Genomic DNA, 20009 nt, shown 5'->3' on the forward strand with positions numbered 1-20009 from the left:
TTTGAGATTTGTTCTAAGTGATTGGTTTATATATTTATTATATATTTTTAACAAGATGTAATCATCCTTATGGTTGGTTTTCATTTTCTATTTTGGTTACCCAGAAACCAAATAGATCTTAAATTCTTGGTCTATTGTTTGATTCGTATTTATATTTATTCATAAATTTTGGAAAAAAAGGAAACATATAGGATGCAGTTTAAAGGCTGATCTTTCCTTTTTGTTTATTGTAGATAAGTTGATGTGGGATTTTTTGGAATTGCAGGAATAATTTTATTCAGAAATATTTTTGTTGGTGCTGAATAAAATTAATTGGGTAGAATATTAGCAATTGGTGGTGATACATGGGTCGTTAATCTTGCTGTGTCACCCCAACTTGAAAAATGATGTGTTGCGGGGGTGCGGAGGAGGAAAACTTCGGCCCACCTGCTAATCAATACACCGCCCCACCCAGAGGTGGGAATACATATGGAGGAGGAGGAGGTATTTTTTTTAATCTTTCTTAATTTCAAATCATTTGCCATATTGTGATTTATGAGGACCATTGTGTTGGTGGAAATTATTAGAGGGCAATTTCATTCAAATGACAAGTTCTAATTAACCATGCAATGTTCTATTAACTTGTTTGCTAGGTCAAGCCAAAATCCATTTCTTAAGCAAAAATGCAGCTCGTTACTGCTAATTATTGAGGAATTTCAGTATGGGCGGCTGTATTAGCAGTTTGGTTGTCCAACTTCTTAGCTTAAGTCTATTAGACAATTGCTCGACCCGTAAAACTAAGGCCTCATCAGGCCTTTAGGATTGGATAGGAATGGATAACCATTCAGATGACTGCACACCTGTAGGAAAATTTCATCTCACGGATTATTAAATAAGTGGTTTTGGGGTTAGCCGAAATGGTGACTGAGGGCGGGCAAAATCTAATGTAACTGGAATAAATATGGTGTGGAATGAGGTTGGAGGTTTGATGTTGAGAGCCTATAGAAACGAGAGCTCTGATACCATGTCAGACAATGATCACATGACCTTGTCAAAGATTAAGTTGTTAATTAGATAATCGGTGGACAACAAACTAACAAATTCAATCTTTCCGTATGTCAAACATATTTTCAACCTTCATGCATATGCATACTTGTGTCACAAACTAGCATGCACCTTGTCAAGCATTACAAACCATTCCATTGTGTTGCAGGCAATGACAGGGGAGAGCCAAGGGGTTCTAATACGGTCAAAAGCGGAGCTCCACAGAAGGTCTTACCCATCGAAATACCATCTATGTCTTTGGATGAACTAAATAGGTTAACGGGTAACTTTGGTCAGAAGGCTTTGATAGGAGAAGGTTCTTATGGCCGGGTTTTCCATGCAAAATTGAGTAATGGTAAGGCTGCTGCAATAAAGAAATTGGATACGGGTTCATCACAAGAGGACTCTGATTTTTCAGCACAAGTAAGATTTGGGACCTTATGTTTTCTAGACAACGACAATGTTGCATATTTTACTTAAAATGCTGGATCAATCTTGTGCAGTTATCAACAGTGTCAAGACTTAAGCATGGGCATTTTGTGGAGTTGATGGGGTATTGCTCGGAGGCAAATAACCGAATTTTGATATATGAGTTTGCAGCCATGGGATCTTTACATGACATATTACATGGTATACTCGGTTACATAATTTGCTTTTGTGTTTGTTTCTACAATTCGTTGAAAATCGATTCGTTTTATCCACTATTTCTGCTGCAGGAAGGAAAGGAGTACAAGGGGCTGAACCGGGTCCAGTTCTTAGTTGGAATCAGAGAATTAAAATTGCCTTTGGTGCAGCCAAAGGCCTTGAGTATCTCCACGAAAAGGTTCAACCTTCAATTGTTCACCGCGACATCAGATCTAGCAACGTCCTGCTTTTTGATGACCATGTTGCCAAAATTGCGGACTTCAACTTGACAAATCAGTCATCAGACACAGCAGCGCGACTGCACTCGACTAGAGTCTTGGGAACATTTGGCTATCACGCTCCTGAGTAAGCCTCGGTTATTGTTTTCTGAATGTTTGATTTGATTCTACTAATCTAATAGGAGGAACATTACTAGCTTAGAAGTTGTATGTTAGCTTGATCTTGATGTATTTCTGTCCCCTATAATGGTTATATAGTGATGGATATGGTACATACTAAGTTTTGTATATATAGGGTAATATTCTCTTTTTAGACTTATGTTTGTATTGTGGAATTAGATCACATTCAAACAAAAATCAACCTATTAATGGTCTAGATTCATGTAGTCTGTGTAAACATAATTAAGCGTCTTACGTTGTCAGACAATTGGCAAGAAAACATAATTAAGCATCTTACCTTTATGATCTCCAAAACACGGTTGAGTAGATACATATCTTGCATAGAACCCGTTATATAATCTGCACTAACTCTAGCATTTTGCCATCGTGCATGATATTTTCTCCTTACGTTTGCTTGTAATTTCCTCCTTTAATTATAAAATCATTGCTTTTAATATTATTTTTTATTCAGGTATGCGATGACAGGACAAATTACTCAGAAGAGTGATGTTTACAGTTTTGGGGTTGTTTTACTAGAGCTTTTGACAGGGAGAAAACCTGTAGATCATACAATGCCAAAGGGGCAACAAAGTCTTGTTACTTGGGTACACATAAATTTCTCAAGACTCTCTAACTTGCTTTTAGTAGTGCTTTCTAAAGCCCTCTAATCTGAATCCACATACAAATTAAACATTACAGGCAACTCCAAGATTGAGCGAGGACAAAGTAAAGCAGTGTGTTGATCCCAAGCTAAACAATGACTGCCCACCAAAGGCAATTGCTAAGGTTTGCTTTAAAATCCTTTCTCTTAACAAACTTACTATGAACAATCTAGGAATCCCATGAAAAAAAAAAAAAAGAGACCAAATTCACATTCTCGTAACAGTTATATATAAGACTCGTTTGGTGCCTAGAATTGGAATGAATTGGGTAACTCGTAAAATTCAAGGTATATTGAAGGTAGAGGTGAATGATTTTTTAGGGGATCACAAGGGATTAGACAGTGTCATCTCTTCCAGTTTTCCATTTTTTTGGGGGAGGATTGGAAGGGAATAAAGTTTACTTAACGAGTGATTAATCTTCTACATTCAAGTCGGAAACAAGTTTTCACTTCTTCCTTCAACATAACTTGAATATATTGCACCTAAACACTAAATGAGCCCATAGGGTAAAGCTATTCACACTCCTAGTTTCTCATAATGCGCTACTCCTTCTCTGAGTGTTTTAATATTACTATATATTAATTTCGTAGCAAAGGACGACATACTAACAGTGTGAATATTAGTGGTAGCTCACACCTGCGTGGGTGACTATTAGCCATCGATGGGCGTGGGTATATTATACGACACTACAGGATTTGATGGGAAACCCTTTCTTTGTTGTTTCAATAAGGCAGGCATACCTTAGGCTATCAACTTGATATGTAATTAGTTTCTAAAACCTTGGTTTTCATGCGCAATGTCTCAGTTGGCAGCAGTGGCAGCACTTTGTGTACAGTACGAAGCTGACTTCAGGCCAAACATGACCATCGTTGTGAAGGCTTTACAGCCACTGCTAAACGCAAAACCCGCAGGCCCAGAGTCAAATGCCTAACCATGTATACTCTACCACGTGCATGCATGCAGAATCAGCAACTTGTCTTGTGTATGTGTGCTTTGTAACCTATCTTTCTTCTTTGTAATCCTATTCCCACGTTACGCTCCACTGAATCGATACACTGTCGATTACAAGGATTCGTTCTGAATTTGTCATTTATCTAGTTTAATCAAGAAAGCAGTCCTAGTTATTCTCTAGTTCAATCAACTCTCTTGTATTTGCTTTTTCATTTCTAAATCTCATGTCACTTGAAATGAAAGGGTTTAGAAACTATGATTCAGATAAAAAAAAAAAAAAAACCATCAACACATATACAAACTGTGAATGTAAATATCCGCCATAGGACGATCTGCTCGAATGAGATTTGTGATATATACTTGAGAAAACTTACAACCAAAAAGCGGAGTTAATGGGAGCCTCGGCCACAGTTCGTTGTGTTTGTTGTATGAAATCAACACTTGAGTGCGAATAATTGAGCTTGTAGCATAAAGCTTTGATGTTTAGAGCCAATTGGCTATTTTAGAAAATGGCCATACGTGATCTGCAAGGGACTTGCAAATGACAATCGGCAGGTGTTGAAATATCTCACATATCTTTTTTTTATTTATTTTATTTATTTTTTATTTTTATTAAAGAGTTTAAATTCTAACACCTGGGTATGGTGAGAAAAGATATTTTACATCCTAGATGGGCTATAATTGGAGATACCATTGTTTCTGGTACAAAAGTTCATACCACTTCAACTAATACTAAAGGCTTTTGTGATAAAGCTCCATACATGTTGAACTGTGTAAGTGGTAATTAACTAGTTGGGGACAATATTGATATTGTTAGAAGTGGACATTTGACTCGTCCCTCTGATAATATGAAATAGAGGAGAAAATGAAGATTATGGCAGTTGAGCCATGACAGCGTTGGCCCAAATATAAGGTAGCGTGTGCCATATTTTAGGAAGTGAAAAGGTTCATTACAAAGATTGATTCAAAAAACATTTTCAAAAAATACTTTTAGCCATTTTTAAAAACAAATTAAAATGAACCCTAAATAATTAAGATGTTATGTAACGCCATATTTTGTATCAAACATTATGTGTCGACAGAGTGACTACACTATGCCATCCCATCCTAAGAAAGGAGCAAAATGTCAACACATAGCACAAGGGACAACAGCGCTGCTCACTAATCAATTTTTAATTTAATTTTTTATAATAACACGTGTTAGATTATTGGAAAGAATATCATAGGTGTGGGCACATGGAATTGAAAATCAAAACCGAAACATGAACCAAATCAAGCTATACCGAATGATTCGATTTATATGGTTTTGAAATGGTTTCGTTTGAAACTGAATCATAGTGTAGAAAAACGGTTTAACTTCGGTTTGATTTTATTTAACTACAATAGGTGTAAAAGTCACAAGCCTAAAACGGGCAAGCGAATGGGCTTGACAAGTAGAGGGCCTGGGTGTCAAACCCTAGAGGGAGGTGCGGCAAGGGGTGTGGTAAAGGACCTATATATGCTCCTTGTGTTTTCTTTAATATAAGAAAATAAGAAGTTTTAAATTCGATTATTGTCAAAGATAATTTGATCAAATTATTGTTAACTCATCGTGTAAAAGCAAATAAACATTCAATAAAAGTGTAAAAGCACTTACCGAGGAACTATCTGTCGTTTGAATTTGACTCTTGATAGGCTTGGTATGCGAGGCTTACTTATACAACCTTTGTGGGGTTTTCCATTTTCATCGTCGCTCCATCGGGCTTATATACCTTTTGCGCAACGCAAACCAAATGCTACTTATAGTCTTAAAATTAGATATAGATTAATTAATGGTTGAATAGGTTTTAAATTTTTGCTTCAATCAATTACACTTCGGATAAATGTAATTTGAAGTATCCGACAAGTTGGTTGATATTTTTTTAGATTGATAAAAACAATCATAAATTTACAAATCATTACACAATAGACTCCCTTGTCAATCTCACATGTTTGTTGTATGACGTAATACTCGGTTGATCAATTTTTGACTTGCATGTACGCCGAAATCGATGCAACGTGAATTACCATATGTCATATAAGCAACATAGAGATAAAAAAAACAACTTACATAATATCAGAATAACATTCATGTAACTCGTAAGTACAACACATCTAATGCCACTTCAAAAGATAGTTGTTATTTACTAAAAAAAAAGTAGCATTTTTGACATAAATTGTTATGTGAAAAACCTGATTGTGAAAATAAGCATACAAGGATGAACAATATCTGACCCAAAATTACTGAATATGAGAAGAGAAATTTATTTATTTTTATTTATTTTTTGAGAAATGCTAAGAAGATTCTCAAGAATGAGATATTTTGTCATTTTGTATTTTTATCACAATATACTTTAATATTAATATAAAAATTAACGTTAAATTGTGATATGACAGAAAGTTGATATAAAATGATTCCACTTTGAAAGAACAATTTTGGTAATTTCTTTTCTAATGAACAATTTTGGTAATTTATGTGGAAATAGTGGCGACAGAATGTGCTTTTCTTACCGAAACGACCTAGTGGGCCCCCATAAGTCAGATACGGACGAATAGTGAGTACTGTACAACTAGGAAATTATTTTAGCTTGGGATTTTAAATTAATCCTGTTAAATTAACGGAACAGTACTTCTCTCTCTCTCTCTCTCTCTCTCTCTCTCCCTCTCCCCTTCTCTCCTTCGCTCGCTCATTTCGTTTTAACCGTGCCTCCCTTATATAGCTACCATCACCAAAGCCTTCCCCTCTCTCTCTCTCTCTCTCTCTCTCTCTGCAAATATATACGCAGCACCAAATCTCACCGTCCTCAACCAAAACCCCCATTACATCCCCTCCCTTCTCAGTTTCTCACCCTGCAATCCAATCCAATCCAATCCGTTTCAATTCAACCCACTATCCCAATCGGATTCACCTCCGACGCAATTCATTTCTATCCTAAAACCATCCATTCCGCGATCTATAATTCCCAGATTAATTCCCCTTTTGGTTTTATTGATTGGAATGCTCGATTTTCGATCGGATTGAATCCGAATCGGACCGCGAACGCGTGCCCGGGGATGGGAAGAGCCGGTGAATGAGAATTTTGAACCAAATATGCCCGGTTTAGCTCAGAGAAATGACCAATTCAGTGATGGTTCGTCGCCCATTTACTCACTGTCTTCGTCCAACGGATTTTGGTCCAAGCGTCGCGACGATGTTAGCTACAATCAGCTCCAGAAGGTACTTCATTTTTTTTTTCTAATTTATTCGATTTTTGCTTTGACATTGCGTTGATAAATGAGATTAATTTGGATCACTTTTTTGGTATTGTGTTTGATTAATGAACTTAATGGGTGTTTTGAGTTTGAATTGGATATTGTACTAACAAGTTATGAGGTTGTACATGTGTGATTGTTCATTGGAGGGCTAGTTTTCGTTGGAATATCGTTGTTTCGTTAATCAGATCCACTTGACTTGTTTGTGTGTGTGTGTATATGTCCTTAGTGAGAATATAATCTTGTAATTATGTATTTGAGTTGATAATTGCGTAATGTGTACCGTTATGGGAGAGCATTTCTCGTTACGTTTTTGTTTCCAAAAGGATCTTCATATGCGAGGTAACGGAAGAAAAGTATGTGCAAAAGAAAGAAAAGTTGTAATTTTTTTTCTATCCCGGCAGGATAGTTGAAATAAAGCTGTCTGGTTATACCAAATCTAGTGCATCTTTATTACTTTGTTATAGTAAGTTAGTAACACTTACAGGCTTGGACATAAAACCTAAACACAGACGCACACATGTAGACTCTTTCATCGTCACAAGGATGCAACAGGTAGAAAAGTTGTGTTCATTGCTTCTTGATAATTGATATGCATTTCCCAGTCTGTGGTTCGTTTGATAGAGTCTGTGGTTGGGATTGAATATGAAGTTCCTTGTAGTATCAATAACATTTGGCAATTTACGGATTGTATGATAACCTATAATTATGCGGGCATTTTTTTTTTTACTCATTGATGACTGACAAGTCTCTTACGAAGTTATATCTACTTTTGACGTAGTTTTGGAGTGATCTGTCGCCACAAGCTCGACAGAAGCTTCTCAGGATTGACAAGCAAACACTTTTTGAGCAAGCTCGGAAGAACATGTACTGCTCTAGATGCAATGGGTTACTGCTTGAAGGTTTTTTGCAGATTGTTGTGTATGGAAAGTCTTTAAAGCAGGAGGGAACAGGCGGGCAACTATCCTGCAACAGGTCAAGGGCCTCAAAAAATCAAAAAGATGGTGGATCAAGTATTAATAATGGGTGCCATGATGAAATCCCAGATCCATCTGTCCATCCTTGGGGTGGTCTAACCATAACGCGTGAGGGGTCGCTGACACTTATTGATTGCTATCTGTATTGTAAGTCTCTCAAGGGACTTCAAAATGTAAGTTCTGATGATTTTATTATTTCATGAGATTGCGTTCAAGCCAATTTTATTCTAATAGCTGAGTTTTTTGCTTGAATCAGGTGTTTGACAGTGCACGCGCAAGGGAACGAGAACGTGAGTTGCTTTATCCTGATGCATGCGGTGGGGGAGGTCGGGGTTGGATAAGCCAAGGAATGGCAAGTTATGGCAGAGGACATGGAACAAGAGAAACATGTGCATTGCACACTGCCAGGCTTTCTTGCGATACATTGGTAGATTTCTGGTCAGCACTCGGAGAGGAAACTCGGCAGTCTCTTCTTAGGATGAAGGAAGAGGATTTTATTGAGAGGCTCATGTACAGGTGTTTGGCCATTTATGTATTCCTTTCTCATGAAATTCAATATAAAATAGTGGAAGCGATGTATTTTTTCTTTCTGGTTGAAGGAGCGCTGTATGTTTAGTTTTGGGTTGTGGAGGAAGTTTCGGTTATTACCATTGGGACTGCATTATTAGTAATGATATTGATGATGTTCAGCCTGGTGAAGCTAATAGGGAAGAGAAAAGTAGCTTCATTTGGTAAAATAGATGTCCGTTATTAGCTGATGCATCCTTGAAGGCTTTACATAGGCCTGAAACACTACTTTTTTTTTTTTGAATTAATTTGAATTTGGGTTCGTGCACATAGTAAGTATATTGATGGTATTTAAAAATCCTCACCAAAAACCATGCAGGTGAACAAAAAGGAATAACGCGAAAGATTAATCTACCAGTGGCTTTTCATTTTGCAACATCTGGCCGTTTTGTATCTAGCATGAATTTATACGTTGTTTGGTCCTCTAAAACTGCTTAAAATAGAGTCATGTAACTTATTTTTGCAGCAATTGCCTCCTTATGTTTAGATATCTTAGCAGTTCTCATCGGTTACTTTTATTCTGGTTGTCTTAAGATTTTGATGTTCCTGTCACAGGTTTGATAGCAAGAGATTTTGCAGAGATTGCAGAAGGAATGTTATTCGTGAGTTCAAGGAGCTAAAGGAGCTGAAGCGCTTGCGGAGGGAACCTCGCTGCACTAATTGGTTTTGTGTTGCAGATACCGCATTTCAGTATGAGGTCTGGCATCATATGTTTTTTAATTTTTTAATTGTCTCTGATTTCTGTGTTCTCTAAATCTTTTTAGAGCAAACTGGTGAGAGAAAAATTTGGACAGTTGGACCTTGTTTATTTTTTAGTGATAAGTACAGATGATATGACTGGCATTTTGATCCTTTTTTTTTCTGTCATCTCAGGTATCCAATGGCACAGTACAAGCTGATTGGCGCCATACTTTTGCTGACACTGTTGGGACATACCATCATTTTGAATGGGCTGTTGGAACAGGCGAGGGAAAATCTGACATTCTGGAATTTGAAAATGTTGGCATGAATGGAAGTGTGAAGGTTAATGATCTAGAGCTCGGTGGTTTAAGTGCATGCTATATTACCCTGAGGGCTTGGAAGCTAGATGGCCGTTGCACTGAGCTTTCTGTAAAAGCTCATGCATTAAAGGGTCAAGAATGTGTTCACTGTAGGCTTATAGTCGGAGACGGCTATGTAACAATCACAAGAGGAGAAAGTATTAGAAGATTTTTTGAACATGCTGAAGAGGCAGAGGAAGAAGAGGTAGTTAAGATCCCTAAAGGCTTATTATTATCTATGTTCTCCAGGGGCAGTCGAGATCTATATTATATCTTACGAGGCTAGACCTCATGCAGTGTTGTTATTTAATGTGTTTTGTCAGGATGATGATTCCATGGACAAAGATGGAAATGAACTGGATGGAGAATGCTCCCGTCCACAAAAACATGCGAAGAGTCCTGAACTTGCTCGAGAATTTCTTCTAGATGCTGCAACTGTTATTTTCAAGGAACAGGCATGTTCAGTCTGCTGATGTTATTGTGTGTTAAGTTCGTCGTTGTTCATTTTATACACTCAACTCCTTGTTTGTTTACCTGTGTTAACATAAATTAAGATCCTTCATTTACCATAGTGTATTCTTAAACCTTGTTAGGTAGTATACAATTCAGTCTGTAAGACATCTGGGTGCAATGTGGAAAGTAAGAGAGATCAGTTATATTTTCTATGGAAGGAATGATGTCAATACTGGTGTTGTCAATGGTTTCTAGGGAATGCAATCACAATAGTTCACTATTATTACTACTTAAACCTTTTCATATAACCATTGAGGAAATGGTATTTAGAACTTGCATTTTCCTTGGAGAAACTATGGTGGGGAAAGGGTGTTCAGGGGTGCTTAAATTTTTGTGTTCCGGACAAAAGTAAACTTATGTTGGCATGATGCTCTACAACTAGTCACTGTGTGTGTGTGGAATGCTGGCAGATTTGTTCGTATACAAACGTTGTGTGTGACTGTAATATACGTATTCTCTGTCTGATTCTGAATGCCCATCTTTTAGGTGGAAAAAGCATTTAGAGAAGGAACAGCTCGTCAAAATGCACATAGCATCTTTGTTTGTCTTGCACTAAAGCTGCTGGAAGAACGAGTTCACATTGCTTGCAAAGATATAATTACGCTTGAAAAGCAGGTTTTAAATCTTGTTATATTTCCGTCCGAATAAATCTTGTCATATATTCAAAAGATAACATACTAGGTAGAAAAATGAGAACAGCCATTTTACGATTTAGGAGGAACACTTCTGATGATTTTGTACCTTTTCCCTACAGATGAAGCTTCTAGAAGAGGAAGAAAAAGAAAAGCGTGAAGAAGAAGAGCGCAAAGAGAGGAGAAGAACAAAAGAAAAAGAGAAAAAATTGCGAAGAAAGGAGAGGTTGAAAGGGAAAGAGAAAGATAAAGATACGGAATGTTCTGAAGTAAATGAAACTCCCGCTCTTGATGTTGTCTCAAAGGAAGAATCATCACTAAATGCTGATGAGGAGCCTAATAGTTCCATTAGCTGCAAGGATTCAGTTAGTGAAGCTGATGATCAGATTCTATCTAGGCCTGGATCTGCTGAGATTCCTGATGATCAGTTCCAAAATGATTTTATCATTTCAAAAAGTGAAGACCACTGTCATGCTAGTCTTGATGGTGAAATTACCTATGGAAGAGGCGATACTGGTTCTTTTACAGTTGAGCAATCAAGGTTTTCACGACGGAGATTGAAATTTAGGAGAGAAGCTCAACTAGAGGCATCTTTGAAGTGGTCTGACCAGCGCCGATATGCTGCTGTTTCAGATAATGCTTCTGTGGTTAGTAGATCCGAGTCGAGATGTAATGCTGATAATTTTGAGACTCCATCAAGGGTTATCAATGGATCAAATAGGCAATCAAGAGTGAATGCCCTGAAGTCCAATGGTCGACATAGTGGTCCTAAGTTTACTGACAAGTTTCTCTCCCCAAGTAACAGGATGAGTGACAGATACGAATTCAATTCTTGCAGCTGTAACAAAAACACTGAATATAGAGCAAAGGTAGAGCCCCATGTTTCTGCTGCCAGAGTGGGATGGGAGGATAAAACTGCAAGTCAGTCAGAATCTGCATTAGATATGTCCAAGCAATTATATCGCGGTAACAGGTATAACCAAGTGGGAGAGATGCAAGTTAGTTGTGTAAGACCCAAAAGCAAAATCAATTATGGGGACAATCCTGGTAGAGATTTGGTTCATCCCAAGAAAATATGGGAGCCCTTGTATACTAGAAGTAACTCAGACTCCGATGTTACCTTGCGGTCATCTGCTTTCAAGGATGAAGATAAAATCATGAAGTCACCTGGTGACATATGTACAGGTGAAGATGGGGCAGATACAGGTGAAATTTATGAGGATGCGAACTTAAAGGAATCAAGAAAATCCAGCACAGGAATGGCTGTCAACTGTCAGAGTGAATTTCATGCGGGAGCACAGGATTCTTGCAACCCAGTGAAACCCACTTATGAGGAGATTGGATTATGCCCTGTCAGTTCTGTACTTAGTTCCATTGACTCTGCATCAAATGGAACTTCTGACCCCACTGTGAGCAGCACTTCTAATTCCGATAACTGCTCATCATGCCTAAGTGAGGGAGATACCAATACAACGTCATCAAATCATGGACATCAGGAATCTTCGTCTACATCAGATTCAGAAGATGCCAGCCAGCAATCAGGAGGAAAGGAAACTTCTCTATTCATTCAAAATGGTTTCCGAGAGTGCCATGAAGTTGGTATGGACAATAATCAGAATGAAAAAAGAGGAGAGTCTATGGAAAGCAGGACACCGATTGGTCCTTCACTGAGTGGAGGAGGAAGTAACGTTTTTGGGAATCCAACAAAAATTGCTCGGAGTTTTGATAATGGTTTGTCTGCTGTTAATGTGGGTTCTCAGCATCATGGCATGCTTTCTCCGATGCATAACCAAAATGTACAGTTCCCCGTTTTTCAAGGTCCTTCAACAATGGGTTACTATCAACAAAGTCCAGTTTCATGGCCTGCTGCTCCAGCAAATGGAATACTAACATTTCCAAACCACTACTTATACGCTGGTCCTCTTGGGTATGGTATAAATGGAAATTCAGGCTTCTGCATGCAGTATCCTGTGCAGCACGTACCTCCCTTGTTTACCCCTGGCCCCGTTCCAATTTATCAGCCAGTCATCAACAGAGAGGAGCAGAATCAGATATCTACCCCGTGTATGCAAGACTCTCCCAATGAAGGTAATACAGAGAGTGTGGATCCATGTGGAGCATATTCAAGGCAAGCACCACCAACTGGAGAAAGAGCGCAAGATGATAATTCTGGAAAATTGCATACGATTAATGATGGCTTTTCCTTGTTCCATTATGGGGGCCCTGTTGCTAATCCACCAGGATATATGCCTTCGGAAGATCAGACTGTTGTGGATTCTCCTTTAAAATGTTCGGATCATGTTGAGAATGATCGGGCGTGTTACAAGAAAGAGGCGACCATTGAAGAATACAACCTGTTTGCAGCAAGTAATGGCATAAGGTTTCAATTCTTCTGAGGTAAGAGGGCGTGAGGTGGCTGTTGAGGAATGCAGTCCCCTATCTTCTTACATGGCGACCAAAGGTTTGTGATACTTGGTATTTGGTACTCGATAATCTTCCTTTGAAAAATTCCAATTTTTAGCTCAATAGTTTTGCGTTTTTCGTTTTAGTTATTCATTCGCCCCATTGTTTTTTTCCCCTTAAATAGAGAGAAAAAGGTTGGGAGAGTGCTACAAAGTTTGAAGAGTGTTCTTTTTTCTTTTCTTAATTAATGAAGAATTTGTTGGTATGGAAGTTTTCTCTTGTATTTTAGAGCTTGTTTTAGGGTTTTGAACCTCCTGAAACATTCTTATTAAAAGAATTTTCTTGGATGATGAAAATAATGGAGCTTATATGATGAGGAAGTTATTTGTTGTCTTCAGTGCAAATCATTCAGTTCCAAGTTTATTATGCTCACTGAAATTCTCTGTGGTACATAAATTTTGATGGCTTGAAATTTTGTTTACCATTAGATTGATATCCATCTAGTGATCACGATTTTCTTCGGAGTAGAATTTTCTTCCCTCCTAATTTCTCTTTCTTTCTCTCTTCTCTTATTTAAACAGTTATGATTAAATCACGTCAACATCTTATTTTGAAATTAAAAAAAGACAAAGTAAAGTGCGGGAAGGAAAGAGGATGTTAACAAGAGGAAATTATATTTTAACCTTCGATTCAAACCCGCCCCTTTTGGAATATATAGTAGTTATTTATTTATGTTTAAATAGTATTATACAATGCATGTTATAAAAGAATGAAATGGCTCGCTTTCAACTCTTTCTCACATAAAAAATGAATAGCGCTAGGCACACTAATTTTGTGTACTAAATAGTGTCACTAATCAAATTTTTATTTTAAGTCAAGTGAATTTGAAAGAAAATTATTCTTATAAGGAGTGTACAATTGCATTTTTGGAATGCAAATAACACTATCGTAAACATTTATACGGTGTATAATGTGTGCCACATAATTTGGTGCACGATTGAGTGGGAGTGCAACTTGAGTTGGGTTAGCTCGAATTTGTTCATGCCTAACTTGATTTCAAATCCAATCGGGAGGGTTAGAATGAAGAAAAAATCTGCCCAAACCCAATTCGACCTCAACTCGATTGTTTATTGGATTGGGTTGGGTTGACCCATACCAACCCAACCCCAACTTGATTTTAAGTTCGAATTTGCTGATGTACATATTACCCATCCAACTTCATATTATATATACTATATTACTTACGTAGAAGTTTTGGAATGCATATACTTGAAGTTTGTTTGCGGTTTCCTTATTAATAATGAAAGATAATGTTACTTTTACATTTTTTTTAAATTTTTATTGAAGCTTTGTTATATGTCTTGTAATTTTATTTCAACTTCGCATGGTTGAAACATTGGAAATGGTATGCAAGTTGTTTGCTTTAGTTTCTATGTGAATAATGATGTGTAAATGGAATTTTAACTAAGATTGACGTTGTTTGGTTCAAAATTTGAAAAATCATGCAAAATAAGGGGCTATAAGATTGAACTTGATAAAGTTGGACGAACTCGAATCCAACCTGAGTAAGCCCAAACTCAATTAAAACATGAACCCGACTAAACTCACATGGACTTGAACTCAATCCAAACTCAAAGGGTGAAGGTTGGATTAAGTTGATTATCCAACCCGTCCACCCAACTCGCTTGAGGTGCACCCTAGCTTGTAGCACCACCCATAGAAATTAATTTTGTGGGTTGGGCTAGGGATCATTTCCCCCGAGTCCATAAGATGTTATCCCATTTTTTTCATTGGGCTGGGGTAGAGATCAAAGTTCTCGAGCGACCAGTCCTGCAAACAACTCAAAAGATAAAGAATATCGTTAATTTCTACATGCTGGTTCAAAGATGGAAGTTTAGTAATTCATATGCCACATAAGTTAGAAAAACATGTCGGACTAAACAACTTTTTCCCATTCGAATGCCTGGTTAACAAGTTCAATGACCTTAAACGGGAGTCCAATTTTCAAACAGAGGTAAGCAGAAGCTACCTAACTTGCTCAGCACGGCACAGGGGTTAAATGCCCCAAAAGAAACATAAACTCAGGGTGCAGGGCAAAAGAAACGAGTTTTCAAAAATTAAACAACGTGAATCTATAAATTTCAGTCGAATCCATTGTTTGTTGCACACGAAATTGTCAAAGTTTAATTCGACTATCAGTTTCTGGCCCCAACAAACTTTAATACAGCAAGATAAAAACCAGGCTCATCGAGAAATTCGGTTAATTTGAAAGAATGTTCTGCTGCAGCTTCCTCTAAAGTACTCTTTTCAGGCAAGTCAGAAGTTATAACATCTGGATATTGTCGTCGTTGCTGCTCCAAAACTTCTCTTCCTTGGGGATGGCTAATAACCAGTCTCGCACCTGTACAAGGAACAGCCACAACTCAGAATCAAGAGTGATATTTTGAAAGAATGCACCAGCTAATGTTAGATTTATCACTCTCCAAAAGATTTTCTCCTTGTTAATTTTAACACGAAACTTTCAATTTATGGATTCATACAGGCAAATATGACACTTTTTCCTTAATGCCAGCTAAAACAAAAGGTGAATCATGGACAACCAGCAGGAGACTGCAGGGTGATGATTCAACCAACCGATCCACAAATCCCTTCAGAACCAATTGAAACCATAACCCTAGAAGTTTCTTCAATCCCTCCTGCGGATATAAGGCGATCAATCTTAAGGTTATAATCTTGGTCAGAACTGAAATCAGCTGAATCAAGAAAGGACCAGTCTTTCTCAGCAAAATCGTCGAAGTTGATTACAGACACTACGCCTTCGTTTGATGGAGAAGTAGCACCAAAAGATGATCAGCAAGCATGCAAAGACCGATGTGAAATACAAGGAAATGAAAGAGGAAGAGGAGGGACACAATGATTCCGGCGATAGACACGGTTTATGAGCATATGTCGAGGTTGCGTTTGAAAACAAGGTAGGAACTGGCAGCTAGGCAAGGGAACGAAAAGAGACTGAGATGAGAAAACAGAATTCATCGCACAAAACTACTGATTTTCCTTTCAGGATGTTTCTCGTGTAAAATGAACAATTCAAGAAGCTTAATTATTGATTAACAGAAATGAACCAAAAGGGTTTCTGTTAATATTTCGAAAGTGGCTCGGTTCAACTTGTTATCACCACCCTTACACTTATCTTTAAGATCAGAACCTCCGCATATAAGAAAAAAAAGACATTATTCTCAATGGCAATCACTGCAAAGCTCTAGTCCTGATAGCTCGACTCCTCTCCCCTTAAACCGTAATTTGAACTTTTCGGGGTTCCATTTCCGCCGCTACTTTATCCTGAGAAAAAAACTCACCAGAACCGAGTACTGTAGACTCTGTAAAAGTTAAGATGTTTCCTTTGGCACAAATGAACGAAACTCTTCTATCCTATATCGCTCAAACGAAAGTAACAAAAAATTAAGTGTAAATTTTACCACCTTTAACTTTAGATTTCATAACAAATGCATACCTTATCTTTTAAACATTTTAATATCATACATTAACTTATGAATTCGTGCAATGTTATAACTTATACGTCCGTTATTCAATCTGTCAAATTAACCGTTAATGATGACGTGACAAATACATTGACTATACTTTTACTGACGTGGCAAATATTGACCATTGTGCAATATAGAAAAAAAATAAATTTAAAAAAATAATTTTGAATGCCCAAAAAATTAATAAATTTGTCGCTCTCTCTTATCATCTTCATTCTCATGTTCTCTCATCCCTTTCACGCTGCAACAGCAGCCAAGGTGTAGTCGTCGCAACACCACTCTCATCCGACCACTAACAGCCCAAAAATTAATATTTCTTGAATCCTCTTTTCATACTTGGTCCGAATCTCTACCTTATTTCATTAAAATCATATTTACACCTCAAAACTTAGGGTTAAATTTTAGAATAAATCACGAGATTTCAATTTTTATACTGCTAAGCTTTCAAATATTATCAATTTAAACCTTTTGTCATTTTTATGGTAAGAATAGTTTAAACTGATAATATTTTACTATTTGTACCAAAGTTGATACTAAGTATGAGCTTTACCCTAATATCCTTTATAAAGTTGACCATCTGGCCAGCCGTTAAATGTTGGCGCGACCATGTTTGGGATCACCTTTGGTGCTGACATGTGACACGGGAGAATCGAACTAAAAACTTTAAGTGCAGGGTTAATGTGAGTTATCATTTGAGTTACAAGCCTGATATAATATATCCTCCCTTAATAAAATTTTGGTACTAAACTCATGTAACAAATCTTTCCCACATAAAAACTGGGCCATTAACTTTATTTTTTCTTTTTATTTCACCTACTCAAATCATTTATACTCCAACAAAGTGAAGGCTCAAGAAATATTAATCGTGGATAAATTTAGGGTCTATTACTGAAATTAAGTCTATTAACGTAAATTTCTAACCAGTGGTATGAGAGCATCTCCGAAAAATGCGATAAAACAACCAAAATTTTATTATAAAGAGTCAAATCTAAAGAAGGTGAAAATGTGTATCGATGAAACGTAGTTCTAAGTAACATTGCTTCTTAACTTCTTATCATATAAAATATTTATCCCACCTCCATAGGAAGATGTCTTTGAAATATTATAACTTTGAGATTTACATTCCAATTTCCAACCAAAGAACAAATTTGTAAATGGCCGGGGCATCATACAATCTTGACAACCCCTAGAGCAATTCCACCCCTAAAAGCAGCGGTGGAATTGCTCTTATGCCACAGATCAACATGTCCGTCTTAAATTCAGAATAGTCGTTATGCAAGAGTTGTTCTTTCCGTTTTTGGAACGAATAAAAAAACTTTTGTCCACGAGATTTGAACTCAAGAAATGCTGAAACGGCCGGCAACATTATACAAGAGTTCAGAGTAACCCCTAACCACAGTCAAGAACCAAACAACATCCATGTCTACAGAGCCAGTGAAAGCATTAACACCGTCGTTGGGCCATCAAACTGGTAAGAATCGAGCACAAGAGCCCATCAACTCCATAACAAGCCTAATATTCCCACCCGCACCATAGTAGTAACGGAAAGAACAACTCTTGCATAACAACAGTTACGGATGGAAACGCGTTAATCTGTAATTACAACAGTTACAATTTCCAAATTTCCATCCCCATTTCCATCCCCTGTCCCATCCAAACTCTCACAATTCTGTGTGCAATGCAGAGTTCATCCTGCTAATACCATCTATATATGCCTCCCTAAGATATATATATACACTCCCATATAAGATCAAGGTTTAATTAGTATACTTCTAAAGACAAACGCAACTTTTTGCTTAACATACTGATACCATAATTTATGCAATGTCAAACAAAAGAGCTTATATGACAATACATAGATTCAAACTCACACCAACGTTCCACTTTGATAAACATCAAGACTGCGTGCTATCAGAAACAACCTTAACCAAAACTGTGACTTTTAAACAACCCATACTTTATGCACTATGGTACACAAACAGATACAAAGACAGGAATATGTGTGTGTGTGTGTGTCTCTTTTAATTGCTCGGTTCTTCAAAAATCAATTCAAAAAGTGAAACCATCCAAAGTAGGAAAACAGAACTAGGATCAGAAAAACAACACTATTGTAATGGTCACTGGTTACAATGCTGCAGACATTTTGATGTCAGCATATACGAAACAAATTGTTGATAAAGTTCAACAAAACAACTTATTTAGCATACAAGGCATACTAGAATGCCGACAACGACAACTTAAATGCAGCTCTCAAGAGAAAGGATCCAATTCCAGACTAGAACAGAACTCACAGAAGCTGAGCATAAGAGAAAATTCACAGCACAAAGAAATAAACGGAGACTCAATCAAATTGCATTACCGCAACTTTGACATGATCGAACCCTTACCATTACTTAGTTCGATTACTCATAACCATTGCCGCACAATTCAGAAAACATAATTCAGTTCAACGTAGCAGCAATTTAGGCATCTTTGAGTGCATAAATTTGTTCACAGCTTAATTACTTAACAAAAAGTTCACATTTTGGTAAATAATACATTAAATTGATAACAAAAAAGGAGTAAAATTCGTCCCTTTTTAGAGATCCAATGATGAGAAAATTATGAAAGCAAATACTAATTGTCATTAGAGAACTAGAACACTAATTAAACAACAACAATAACCAATCGCAATCTAATATCTTAAAAAAATACTAAATATTAGAACAAACCCAGTAGGCAGTGAATGGAGTCCTGAGTGATGAACCCATCAATTGGTTTTCGGGTCGGGCATGGGGAACAACCCGGAACTGGCACCTCTCGGCGGCGAAAAGCCCAAGAATTTCTGCAAATTGGTCCGAATACTGATCGAGCACAGAAAGTACAAAAACGCCATCGAACAGTCCGTCGGATCCTCCCCTTGCAGCCCTCGGTGGCTCATCTTCATCACCAGCCCAAAGGGCTTGAAGGGTAATTTCGCCACCGGCTTACCCTCAAACAGCGAGTTGAGCAGCCCGAAGACGACGAAGAGGACGAGGGCGACAACGGCGCCGGACTTGAACTTGAAGAGCGACAAATCCCGGCTGGATTCCTTGAGGCTGGTCTCGACGCGGTCGATCTTCTTGGTCTTGGATTTTTTGGTAATTTTGGCGGCGGAGGAGGAGTCGGTCTTCATGGTCTCGAGCTTCTTGGCGGCTTTGTCGATGGAGGAGCGGAGGGACTTGTAGGAGTTGGTGCGGTAGATGAGGACCCACGAGATCGCCTCGCAGATGATGGCCGTGCAGACGGATATGCCCACCACCGTCAGGCTGTCGGAGTACTTGAGGCCGGAGAGGAAGGAGGCGGTGGCCATCGAAAAATCGCCGAGAAAACGCGAGAAAATTGGAATGTCGGAGTGTGTGATCTGATTCGGTGGTGTGTTTACTCCA

General features: G+C 37.8%; 3 protein-coding genes and 1 pseudogene across 3 annotated transcripts; 2 read left to right on the forward strand and 2 right to left on the reverse strand.

Annotated features, from left to right (window-relative positions):
* Positions 1 to 295: 295 nt before the first annotated feature.
* LOC137746107 (probable protein kinase At2g41970) lies at positions 296 to 3874 on the forward strand. Its single transcript, XM_068486175.1, has 7 exons — positions 296 to 483; positions 1193 to 1446; positions 1527 to 1653; positions 1740 to 2013; positions 2518 to 2650; positions 2745 to 2831; positions 3513 to 3874. The coding sequence occupies exons 1-7, from the start codon at positions 384 to 386 to the stop codon at positions 3636 to 3638; spliced, it is 1101 nt and encodes a 366-aa protein (XP_068342276.1). The 5' UTR covers positions 296 to 383; the 3' UTR covers positions 3639 to 3874.
* Positions 3875 to 6372: 2498 nt separating this feature from the next.
* Positions 6373 to 13440, forward strand: LOC137745334 (uncharacterized). Its single transcript, XM_068485278.1, has 8 exons — positions 6373 to 6893; positions 7710 to 8078; positions 8162 to 8421; positions 9028 to 9169; positions 9346 to 9717; positions 9836 to 9967; positions 10512 to 10640; positions 10780 to 13440. The coding sequence occupies exons 1-8, from the start codon at positions 6768 to 6770 to the stop codon at positions 13051 to 13053; spliced, it is 3804 nt and encodes a 1267-aa protein (XP_068341379.1). The 5' UTR covers positions 6373 to 6767; the 3' UTR covers positions 13054 to 13440.
* A 1815-nt stretch (positions 13441 to 15255) lies between these two features.
* Positions 15256 to 15904, reverse strand: LOC137744530 (uncharacterized; annotated as a pseudogene).
* Positions 15905 to 19161: 3257 nt separating this feature from the next.
* Positions 19162 to 20009, reverse strand: LOC137745592 (uncharacterized). Its single transcript, XM_068485567.1, has one exon. It carries the CDS (start codon positions 19931 to 19933, stop codon positions 19352 to 19354), a length of 582 nt encoding a protein of 193 aa, XP_068341668.1. The 5' UTR covers positions 19934 to 20009; the 3' UTR covers positions 19162 to 19351.

Source organism: Pyrus communis, chromosome 9 (assembly GCF_963583255.1).
Source record: "Pyrus communis chromosome 9, drPyrComm1.1, whole genome shotgun sequence".
Taxonomy (NCBI): Eukaryota; Viridiplantae; Streptophyta; class Magnoliopsida; order Rosales; family Rosaceae; genus Pyrus; species Pyrus communis.

What these genes read in the sequence shown, in the direction of transcription:
- LOC137745592 (XM_068485567.1), bottom strand. Translation starts at nt 19,933, where the DNA reads ATGGCCACCGCCTCCTTCCTCTCCGGCCTCAAGTACTCCGACAGCCTG.
- LOC137745334 (XM_068485278.1), top strand. Translation starts at nt 6,768, where the DNA reads ATGCCCGGTTTAGCTCAGAGAAATGACCAATTCAGTGATGGTTCGTCG. An exon ending in AAGAGGCAGAGGAAGAAGAG is followed by an intron (nt 9,718 to 9,835) that starts GTAGTTAAGATC and finishes GTGTTTTGTCAG; the next exon opens with GATGATGATTCCATGGACAA. An exon ending in TAATTACGCTTGAAAAGCAG is followed by an intron (nt 10,641 to 10,779) that starts GTTTTAAATCTT and finishes TTTTCCCTACAG; the next exon opens with ATGAAGCTTCTAGAAGAGGA.
- LOC137746107 (XM_068486175.1), top strand. Translation starts at nt 384, where the DNA reads ATGATGTGTTGCGGGGGTGCGGAGGAGGAAAACTTCGGCCCACCTGCT. An exon ending in AACAAAGTCTTGTTACTTGG is followed by an intron (nt 2,651 to 2,744) that starts GTACACATAAAT and finishes TAAACATTACAG; the next exon opens with GCAACTCCAAGATTGAGCGA. An exon ending in CACCAAAGGCAATTGCTAAG is followed by an intron (nt 2,832 to 3,512) that starts GTTTGCTTTAAA and finishes GCAATGTCTCAG; the next exon opens with TTGGCAGCAGTGGCAGCACT.